The sequence below is a fragment of the Notothenia rossii genome, assembly GCF_949606895.1.
Source record: "Notothenia rossii genome assembly, chromosome: 5".
Lineage (NCBI taxonomy): Eukaryota > Metazoa > Chordata > Actinopteri > Perciformes > Nototheniidae > Notothenia > Notothenia rossii.
Window position 1 is genome coordinate 76,963,868 of NC_136903.1, and position 11,439 is coordinate 76,975,306.

The 11,439-nt window shown below is 40.2% G+C and overlaps 2 protein-coding genes across 3 annotated transcripts; both read right to left on the reverse strand.

Moving 5' to 3' along the window:
• LOC307038897 (taste receptor type 1 member 3-like) lies at positions 1-4,572 on the reverse strand (the record flags this gene model as incomplete). The annotated part of the gene is made up of 9 exons (XM_079680571.1): positions 1-594; positions 687-1,057; positions 1,428-1,548; positions 1,697-1,900; positions 2,000-2,413; positions 2,504-2,860; positions 3,261-3,561; positions 3,661-3,819; positions 4,535-4,572. The coding sequence occupies 9 exons, from the start codon at positions 4,570-4,572 to the stop codon at positions 1-3; spliced, it is 2,559 nt and encodes an 852-aa protein (XP_079536697.1).
• A 382-nt stretch (positions 4,573-4,954) lies between these two features.
• On the reverse strand, positions 4,955-9,078 carry LOC307040747 (taste receptor type 1 member 3-like). 2 transcript variants are annotated; one of them, XM_079683869.1, is made up of 8 exons: positions 8,851-9,078; positions 8,432-8,732; positions 7,776-8,132; positions 7,277-7,690; positions 6,965-7,168; positions 6,718-6,838; positions 5,959-6,329; positions 4,955-5,866 (listed from the first exon to the last, which is right to left on the reverse strand). In XM_079683869.1, exons 1-8 carry the CDS (start codon positions 9,051-9,053, stop codon positions 5,273-5,275), a joined length of 2,565 nt encoding a protein of 854 aa, XP_079539995.1. In that variant the 5' UTR covers positions 9,054-9,078; the 3' UTR covers positions 4,955-5,272. The 2 variants fall into 2 exon arrangements, with proteins under 2 accessions (XP_079539995.1, XP_079539996.1); XM_079683870.1 differs by lacking the exons at positions 6,965-7,168; positions 7,277-7,690.
• Positions 9,079-11,439: the final 2,361 nt, after the last annotated feature.

Genomic DNA, 11,439 nt, shown 5'->3' on the forward strand with positions numbered 1-11,439 from the left:
TTATTTCCCTGGCTCTTGCTGCGGCTGCGGTTCCTCCTGAGCTTGAGTTAGCGGGGTGCCCTCAAGGAAGGTACAGAAGTGTTCTGCTGTATTGAGCTCAGGTTTTCTTAACAGCAAGTAGCATTTTGGAAAGTAGTAACCTGCCACTAACCCGAAGTTGCTTGCCAGGTTGAAAGAAACATGGACAATAGATCTGTCCTTGTGACTCAAGCCTATGTAGATTGGAATAAAGGTCACCCAAATCACACAGTAGACTAGGGAGGCAAAGGTGATGTCCCTGGCAAGGTTGTACTGATGAAGAGGCTTTGCTGCCATGAAGGTAGACATGAATGATATAAGAGCCATTGCACTGTTGAAACCCTGTATTAGGGCAAATCCAATCAAGGGGGATATTGGACATGTCAGAAACGATCTCACAAAGTCTATTTTCAGGTTTGCCACATATTCAGACAGTGTGATCCCTTTCACCAAAAACCAGCCACAGAGAGCCCCCTGCACAGCAAAGCAAAAAAGTACAAACAGCCAGATTCCAGGGCCTCTTAGCATATGCAGGTGAGAGGCGGCCATCTTTGGGAACTCTGTCACGTAGAGTATCTGTTCAAAAAGAAGGGTTTGCAGCTTCATTACAATGTGCACTATTTATTTGTTCTACAGGAAAGTAATGTATATCACACATTATTACCCACCTGTAGTGAGATGAAAGTGATAATGGAGATGGCTACTGTATTGAAAATGGAGTTGAGGGGCAGCTGAAGACGACACACCATGTCCCCCGGCTGCCCCAGGAAGAGCACCAGACTAAGGCAAGCTCCCATCAGGCTTATCAGAGCTACAAAACTCAGGGTTCCCCCTGAGGCAGCTACTATAAAGGATCCCCGGTGTTTCAGGAAAATCACGCCAACTGACACCTGACAAATGAGGATCAGCACCCCAGCCAGCGTCAACTGCAGAGCCTCAGGTGTATTCCAGGACAAAAATTCAAAACTGGGATCAATGCAGGAAGTGCTCTTGTTTGAAGACCATTGACGATCAGGGCACTTAGCGCACTGGATGTCCTCTATAAGTCAGAAAGCACAACAAGACATTTGGTGTGATTAATAAGAATACCATCTAAATCAAATAAAAAAATGATAACTGGAATCTAATTCATGGTTTGATTGCATCATCCTTAAAGCATTATATTTACTGCACACACAGCAACTAATGATTATTTTCATGATTAAATCCAGTAATCATTTGGTCTTTAAAATGTTATACAATAGTGAAAAAGGTTGATCAAAGATTAAGTCAACCAAACGCGTACAGCCCTAGTACAGACAGACATGAGAGCAATATAACATTTTCTCATCTACCTCTCGCCAAAGTGAACGAGCAAAATTCAAAATTCCTTTATATAAGGAGCAGGTATTTAAAAGGTAACACATTACCCTCATTTGCCTGGTAAGTGCCTGCCAAGCAGTCAATACAATCAAAACAGCAGGAGTGGAAGCCTTTGACTCTGCGGACCTGGCCTTGCCCACATGCTGCTGAGCAGGTGGATTGAGGAATCTGCAAAAGTTGTTGCATTATAGATAGAATTGTTATAGTAACAATTACAGAAACCAAAGCCATAATAATGTAATGTGGGATTTAACCACCAATACGTTAATGTGTGCATGTACCAATCTGTATCTGTTTTTTTAATGGCATAAATTACCTCAGAGTTTGCAGTGTGCCATTTCAAGAGAGTTTTGTTGATGGACAGTTTTTCTTTAAAGCTTCCAATGACTACGAAGTCTAAAGTTGAAGCATTCCAGACCCACTCAATAATATCGTACCCTACGTTTGGGTTGCCTTTACTGTCAAACTGTAAATGTGTGCCATTTATGTCTATAGATGTATTCCGTAAAACCTCCAACAGCTGCAAAAGAAAGATTGACAATTAATTATTAATCAATAATGTTGATACCTTTAAAACAAATACATTCCAAACCAAACAATTAACAACAAAAGAGATCACCTTCCAGGGATAGATTTTGGTTTCCTTCAAGCATCCATTTGAATTGCATCCCAGCAGGTTGTGCAGTGCCTCAGCCACAAAGTAGATGGCAGCATACACACTGAAAGCTGCGCGCTTCACTGAAGGGTCTGTGACCAAGCTAATGTTAGCAGGGGACAAATTCCAACATTGTGGGCAGGGATTTTTAGAGTTGACTTTAGACTTTGGTGCTGAAGGTGACATATTTGCCCTCTCATCACTCAGTTTGGTTAAGAGCACCTGTGTGTAGGCAGTGAGCTCATCCAGAGTCTGTGTCTGGTATTGTAATCCAATGACAGTGCCGATGGATTGGATATTGGGCAGGGAAGTCAGATGATTTTTGATGGACCAACTTGCACTTGCAATCCATACAGCCCGTACATTTCTCCTGATGACCTGGGGTAATGGGATTGGATCATTGGTACTGAAATACATATAAACTATCTACCACTAACATGCAAAACTTTTCAAAAGTGATTCACCAACCTCTTTGAAAAAGATAGCAGCTGGCTCTGCGAGAGCAAACACCACGACTACTCCGACATTGGTTGCCTCGATGTTGTTGATGATGGTAGTGATTGCTGGCCCAGAGTCAGTGTACACTGGAATCAGCCCCTGATAGGCTACGCAGACCGACATATTCTCTGTTATTTTGGAGAATTCTTGCACACCTTGTTGTCCATACTCCTCGTCGCTGCCCACCACCGCCACCCAGTTCCACTCAAACTCTTTCAGCAGAAGCGCTATGACCTTCACTTGCCATTTGTCACTGGGCACGGTGCGGAAGAATGATGGGTAGAGAAGTTTGTCACTGAATTTGTCACTGGTGGCACCGAAGCTAACCTGAAGGGAGAAAAGTCATAAAATGCCACTTTTTAATTTGACCACAATGAGGTTACACAGCAATGCTCAAATGCTAACACATAATGCCCAATGCAGTTTTATTGATGTTGTAGGAGAACTTGCACTGCAACTGGGCAGTTACGTTGACTATAAAAAAAATAGGAAAAAACAATTACGGTTTGACTTTTACGAATGAATAAATTTAATTTTTGTTTGTGGGACAGCAAGACTTCATTTTTGTCAAACAATTTAAGGCTGTATCTCTGAGACAGATAATATTCTGAAACACTTTAGAGCTGAATTTTCAACCTCACTTTGGAGATTTACTTTGAAGAAATGTCAACTCAGACTGTGGCGTTGATGTCTGTGGAGAAATGACAAGACCTATTAGTAACCAAACCTGTGGCATCAGAAAGAATCCCAGGAGCTTTCCTATGACCGACACCATTTCCGAGCTCATAGGACCGATAACAGCTGAGATGCTGGTCTCATAGTTTGTGTAATTACACTCAGCAGAAAGCACTTTGTTGGATTTTGCAGTGAGGAAAGACATTGTGGGCTGCAAGATGACGGCAGATTCCCTGCATGTATCATAGATTTCATAACCCAACTTCATGCCAGGGAGAAGAAGTTGGTTTGCGTTAATTTCGTCCACTGCATATTTCATTACTAGAGCAAGGCCTAGGCCAGCCTCAGTCAAACTGTGAAAACAGGCAGAAAAGCATTAAAAGTAGTCAGGTGAATTATATGGTGCCTACACATTATTGGCTTATTATTTTGGTAAAATGTAATGTTCTTACTTTTCACAACTGATATTCTCAGGCTCCGTCCTCGGGCTGAGGTCGCTTGAGTGCAGGTTAATATGAAAGAGCCCTCCGAGCATGATGTCCCCTGGCAAGTTGAAGAGATTGGTTGAAATGTTCTGAAACCATCCGGGTGGATCCTCACTGTGGCTCAGTCTGCACAACACACAGCACAACACCAGAAAGGTCCAATGTGCTGTCATGATGCAGTTAAGCCGGATTCTGAGCTACGAGTGAAGACACCAGCGTGCAAATGTATAAAGACATCAGTTGTTGTATGCAAACTCACCTGAACCCCCAAAGCAAAATGTGTGCAATTGGCCCCTCCCCTTTCCGGCCACCTGAAGGTGTAATGCCAAGAAAGTGCAAATCATTTGAAATTATCCTTACAATATCAACCTGCATTTCCATGTGTGGTATACATGGAAATGAAATGAAAGATCGGCACACCTAAACATATTTTAATAAGTAGTATGTGGTACACTTTTTTAGATGACTGATGAATTTGTTTATGGTAAATATTTGAATACAAAATATTTCAGTTTTTTTTAAATCATTTTTCATGTAATGTGACCCAGTTATTTATCCATACCAGATATTATCACTAAAATAAACAAATGATATACATCCCTTTAATGGGATTTGAATATATATATATATAAAAAATGTTTTGCTTAATTTAAAACTCATGATCTCTTTCAATAGCTTCCATGTCATGTGGCCAAGGGACTACAAATCATTGCAGAATTGTGTTATCTAACATGTATAGGACTTTGGTTCACCTTTTATTTTAAATAAATATTTGAATGAAAATTCAGCTTTTCCTTGTTGAAAAGTCTAATTTCCTTTTAATAGCCTCCTTATCAGTTACTCCTCTTCTATATCAGTTGGTTTAACTAAACTGGCCATTTGGACACATCTTTTTAATGAAAAGTATTGAGAATGTTTTATTTAAAAAAAGCTGACTATTAAGGCAAGGCAGGTTTATTTATAAAGCACCTTTCAACACAAGGTAATTCAAAGTGCTTTACAAACATGAAAAACATTAACAACTCCATTCCAATAAAATATAGAAAAAATGTGAATAAAAAGTATTGTCTCATTTGTCCCATGTACTGTAGTTATAATATGTCTGTCTGCAATGAGAGTGCTTATGAGTCCACCTTTTGATGTATTTTGATAATGCAGGACATGCTTCTTTTATTTATTAAGAGAATGTGAAGAGATTGATAGATTGTTGCAATCGCAGTACCTTACTGAACTAGGAGAACAATTCAAAGAAAACAAGATCTTACTTTTTTATTGGCTCTTTATTGTATTTGGTATGTTTTTTGGCAAGTGTTTGCAATTTTTACAAAAACATCTTTAACCAACTGATTTAAAATTATTTTCAAAATGCACATTTAAGTTGTTACATGTACTTTATCTGTTGTTTATGAGCATGTTTAGTGTTTTTCATGGTTACATATCACGTTAATATTATGGTGTAAGGTCCAAAATGTTTCACACTGAAGCCTAAACCACCAACACTCTTAATATAAAATGCAGGCACATTTTCATTTTACAATATGTGTTACAGATACTTTCATTGAGTTTTTATTAAAACACTTTATTTCCCTGGCTCTTGCTGCGGCTGCGGTTCCTCCTGAGCTTGAGTTAGCGGGACACCCTCAAGGAAGGTACAGAAGTGTTCTGCTGTATTGAGCTCAGGTTTTCTTAACAGCAGGTAGCATTTTGGAAAGTAGTAAGCTGCCACTAACCCGAAGTTGCTTGCCAGGTTGAAAGAAACATGGACAAAAGATCTATCCTTGTGACTCAAGCCTATGTAGATTGGAATAAAGGTCACCCAAATCACACAGTAGATTAGGGAGGCAAAGGTGATGTCCCTGGCAAGGTTGTACTGATGAAGAGGCTTTGCTGCCATGAAGGTAGACATGAATGATATAAGAGCCATTGCACTGTTGAAACCCTGTATTAGGGCAAATCCAATCAAGGGGGATATTGGACATGTCAGAAACGATCTCACAAAGTCTATTTTCAGGTTTGCCACATATTCAGACAGTGTGATCCCTTCCACCGAAAACCAGCAACAGAGAGCCCCCTGCACAGCAAAGCAGACAAGCACAAACAGCCAGATTCCAGGGCCTCTTAGCATATGCAGGTGAGAGGCGGCCATCTTTGGGAACTCTGTCACGTAGAGTATCTGTTCAAAAAGAAGGGTTTGCAGCATCATTACAATGTGCACTATTTATTTGTTCTACAGGAAAGTAATGTACATCACACATTATTACCCACCTGTAGTGAGATAAAAGTGATAATGGAAATGGCCACTGTCTTGAAAATGGAGGCGAGGGGCAGCTGAAGACGACATACCATGTCCCCCGGCTGCCCCAGGAAGAGCACCAGACTGAGGCAAGCTCCCATCAGGCTTATCAGAGCTACAAAACTCAGGGTTCCCCCTGAGGCAGCTACTATAAAGGATCCCCGGTGTTTCAGGAAAATCACGCCAACTGACACCTGACAAATGAGGAGCAGCACCCCAGCCAGCGTCAACTGCAGAGCCTCAGGTGTATTCCAGGACAAAAATTCAAAACTGGGATCAATGCAGGAAGTGCTCTTGTTTAAAGACCATTGGCGATCAGAGCACTTAGCGCACTGGATGTCCTCTATAAGTCAGAAAGCACAACAAGAACATTAGTTTGATTAATTAGAATTTCATCAAAAAAATAAATAAAACCCTTATGGCCTCTGATGTATGTTTAGATTTTGTCATCATTAAATAAATAACACTAAGCAGCTGACTGGGTAAGCTTAGTGAACAGGGGAGACAGGGGATAACCTTTAACCTGGTGTACCCCAAGGTAATAAAATCTGTATGTGTGAACATGTGTGAAAATGTAAATTAGCTTTCTTAGGCAATCTCTTTTTTCATGTTTGCAGTCATGCTGAGCTAAAGTAAAAAGCTCTAGCTCTCAGCGAAGCCAATAACGCTAATCCAAATAATTATGTCCTAGTCCTTCATACAAGGATCAGGTATTTGACAGAACACATTACCCTCATTTTTCCGGTAAGTGCCTTCCAAGCAGTCAATACAATCAAAACAGCAGGAGTGGAAGCCTTTTACTCTGCGGACCTGGCCTTGCCCACATTCTGCTGAGCAATTGGATTGAGGAACCTGCAAAAGTTGTTGCATTATAGTTGCAGAAACCAGAACCAGTTTATTGTCATCTTGGATTCAATCACAAATTAAAAGTATGCATCTTTCCGAATTTACATACATTTAAAAAATGTGTTGTATTACCTCAGAGTTTTCAGTGTGCCATTTCAAGAGAGTTTTGTTGATGAACAGTTTTTCTTTACAGGTTCCAACAACTACGAAGTCTAAAGTCGAAGCATTCCAAACCCACTCTATAATATCGTACCCTCGGTTTGGGTTGCCGTTAATGTCAAACTGTAAATGTGTGCCATTTATGTCTATAGATGTATTCCTTAAAACCTCCAACAGCTGCAAAAGAAAGATGTTGTTCCTCAATTAATTTTGATGTTCTCGATACCTTTTTTTTAACTTAAAAATGTGTGTAACCTATTTTACAAACCACTCAAAAGAAATCACCTTCCAGGGATAGACTTTGGTTTCCTTCACGCAGCCAGTTGAATTGCATCCCAGCAGGTTGTGCAGTGCCTCAGCCACAAAGTAGATGGCAGCATACACACTGAAAGCTGTGCGCTGCACTACAGGTTCTGTCACCAAGCTAATGTTAGCAGGCGACAAATTCCAACATTGTGGGCAGGGATTTTTAGAGTTGACTTTAGACTTTGGTGCTGGAGGTGACATATTTGCCCTCTCATCACTCAGTTTGGTTAAGAGCACCTGTGTGTAGGCAGTGAGCTCATCTAGAGTCTGTGTCTGGTCAATGAATCCAACGATGGTGCCAATTTTTTGGATATTGGGCAGGGAAGTCAGATGATTATTGATGGACCAACTTGTGCTTGCAATCCATACAGCCCGTACATTTCTCCTGATGACCTGGGGTAATGGCATTATTGGTACTGACATACATATAAACTATCTACCACTAACATGCAATACTTTTCAAAAGTGATTCACCAACCTCTTTGAAAAAGATAGCAGCTGGCTCTGCGAGAGCAAACACTATGACCACTCCGACCTTAGTTGCATTGATGTTGTTGATGATAGTAGTGATTGCTGGTCCAGGGTCAGTGTACACTGGAATCAGCCCCTGATAGGCCACGCAGACCGACATAGTCTCTGTTATTTTGGAGAATTCTTGCACACCTCGCTGTCCATACTCCTCGTCGCTGCCCACCACCGCCACCCAGTTCCACTCAAACTCTTTCAGCAGAAGCGCCATGACCTTCACTTGCCATTTGTCACTGGGCACTGTGCGGAAGAATGATGGGTAGAGAAGTTTGTCACTGAATTTGTCACTGGTGGCACCGTAGCTAACCTGGAGGGAGAAAAGTCATATTAAACCACTTATTTGTACCACACTGAAGTTACCCAGCAATGCTCCAATGTTGATGCATAACGCCTAATGCAAATGTACTGATGTTGCAGGAGAATTTGCACTGCAACTGGAAAGTGATGGAAACTACACTTCGAACAACAATAAAAGGAGAAACAATTGATATCTGCCAATGAACAAATAATCGTTTTTTCTGTGACACTGCTTGTTTGAAGAACAGCAAATATGGCCTGTGGCGTTGATGTCTATGGACAAATGACAAGACCTATTTGTAACAAAACCTGTGGCATCAGAAAGAATCCCAGGAGCTTTCCTATGACCGACACCATTTCCGAGCTTATTGGACCAATCACAGCTGAGATGCTGGTCTCATAGTCCGTGTAATTACACTCCACAGATAGCGCTTTGTTGGATTTTGCAGTGAGGAATGAGATGGTGGGTTTCACGATGACGGCAGATTCCCTGCACGTATCATAGATTTCATAACCCAACTTCATTCCTGGGAGAAGAATTTGGTTTGCGTTGATTTCGTCCACTGCATATTTCATTACTAGAGCAAGACCCAGGCCATCCTCATTTAAACTGTGGGACCACAGGTAGAAAAAACTAAAATAAGTCTTATTATTCAAGTTAATGAAACATATTGGTGCAATATCACAAATAACTGGCTTATTAATTTCCTAAAATTGAATTGTCTTACTTTTCACAGCTGATATTGCTGGGCTCCGTCCTCTGGCTGAGGTCGCTTGAGAGCAGGTTAATCTGAAAGAGCCCTCCGAGCATGATGTCCCCTGGCAAGTTGAAGAGACTGGTTGAAATGTTCTGAAACCATTCGGGTGGATCCTCACTGTGGCTCAGTCTGATCGCACAGCACAAAACCAGAAAGGTCCAATGTGCTGTCATTATGCAGTTAAGCCAGAGCCTGAAAAGAGACTGATCATCAGTTGTTGTATGCAAACTCACCTGAAACACCCAAAGCAAAATAGGTACAATTGGCCCCGCCCCACCTTGTCCACCTGGTGTAACACCAAGTAACTGCTATTATTTTAAATGGTCCTTACAATATTGACCTGCATTTCCATCAGTGGACAAGTGGACATAAAGTAAAAATGTAACACACAGTCATTAATTAAAAAAAAAATTAATTTGTAAAGCACGGCATGTGAAAACTCACTTTGCCCCATGTGTTTATGCTTATGCATGTCATGCAAGGTGTTCATCTTTCCGGGGTATTTGACTGATATTTGCATGTGGTTTGCTATTTGACTCTCTTTCCACTCCTGCTCATCTGGCAGGAGGGGATAACACCAACCACCTTTTACATCCTGAGTTGTCATTACAGCACACCTCACACTTTGCAAATGTTACTTGTTGTGGGTGGCTTATAATGGTATACAACATGATGACAACCTGTCAATGTGCCGTTATGAAAACGACTAATAAGTACCAACCTGCATGATGGGAACACTTGATATACAATAGCAATATATACAATTATATATAAGATTTATTGTATTTCATTATTATTGTTTTAATGGTTTTGAGAGATTATGTTTTTGGGTTGCCCTCTTCATGCTCTTGAATAAAAAAATCTCCGGAACTCCTTTAAGTGCAGTTATACTCGGTGAACAGATGGCATCAGAGGTCAAAGATCAAAGTCACTGTGACTTCACAAAACATGCATTGGGCCATTCCTCAATAATTAATATTACACAATTGAACACAAATGTCTTAAAGGATAAAATGATTAAGTAATAATAGTTTGTATCCAAGTCCAAGGTAAAAATCCAATGTGAAATAAAAGGTTTTGGAACAAAATATGCCCACAACAACGGAAAAAAAGGCAGAGATGGACACCATTTCTTACATTTGGCCAGATTCAGTGAGTCTAAGTCTGTTTTTTTTGTATTGATTTGGTAGTTGTATGGGTTGTACGAGTCCACCCTATCTCTTCCTCTCTCGGTTCAAAACTAGGACTACCTGTTTTTCTGGTAGCTCATTTGTTTTGCTAATATTGAGCTGCAGGTGAAAATCGCGGCACCTTTTTACAGAGCCCTCTATCAATCCTCTGTAGTCCTTGTGTAAAAATAATCTCTAAGTGAAGTCAACATAGTCATGACTGAAATTGTTTTTGCAGGAGCCAAACAGGTCAATAGGGATAACTCTAATTTCAATTCAACAGCATAATACATTTTGTCAAATTCCTTCATAATCTTTACGATATATAATCTGAGTCTAGGCAGGCATGGACGTAAACTGCCACTTCACTTGTTGAAGAAGGCCTACAACCACAAGTTGACAATTCGTTTGGTTGTTTTCATGTTTTGCATTCACCTCAGTTTTGCTTTTGCATGCATACATTTGCATGCAACACTGGAAGTCGTTCATCCAAATAAGGAGATTGATATACATCCTTCCAAGATATTTGAATAAACCTACAATATATTCTCTTTTAAAATTGTTTTATTATGTTACATAGAATATGTTATTTTATAACTTTCGTTGTTATCTTATTATTATATGTCAAGGATGCTTTGAAACCACACTTTATTTAAATGCTTTATTATCCTGCAAAACAACTATTTGTATTTAATAGTGCTGAACATTTAATTGGAACTGGAAAGATGAGTGTGTAAATTGTTTAAAAAAATGTATCTGAATGAATACCGAGTTTAACTAAGTTTTAAGTGTTTTAGTAATTTACAGGTCCCCTATTATACAGTTTTCCATCAATATAGGTCTCAGATATATACAAAACATGTCTCTGAAGTGTTTGGCTCAAAATACCAAACAGATCGTGCATCGTGCATCCCATAATCCCCTCTGTTTCAGCCCTGTTTCAAAAGTGCTGATTCTCTGTCTGTTACTATAGACGAAAATAAGGAGCCCCTCCCCACGCCCCTCTGAGAGATATTTGGTTAAAAAGAACACAATGGTGCTCTAGGAGGAGATTCAGGAGATAAGGTGGGCGGCTGTTACCTTGGTTGGTTATTGGCAAATGGTTGCACAAGCCAAATCATAAAGTGGCCAAATAATTTTCAGACAGGTTTTTATATAAATGGATCAGGACAGAAAGAGAGCGATTTTGCATAATAGGTGATGTCACGATTCTTGTGTTGTGTCACGTTTTTAGTTTTGTGTGTCTGGTAGTGGGTGTTTTGCTGTTCTCTTTGTCATGTTTTCCTCCCTGTGTATTGTCTGATCTTTCTCCCTGTGTTTTCCTCTCTGTCGTTAGTTTCCCTGTTGCGTCTAATTTCCTGATTGTTTTCACCTGTCACCCCTTGTTTGT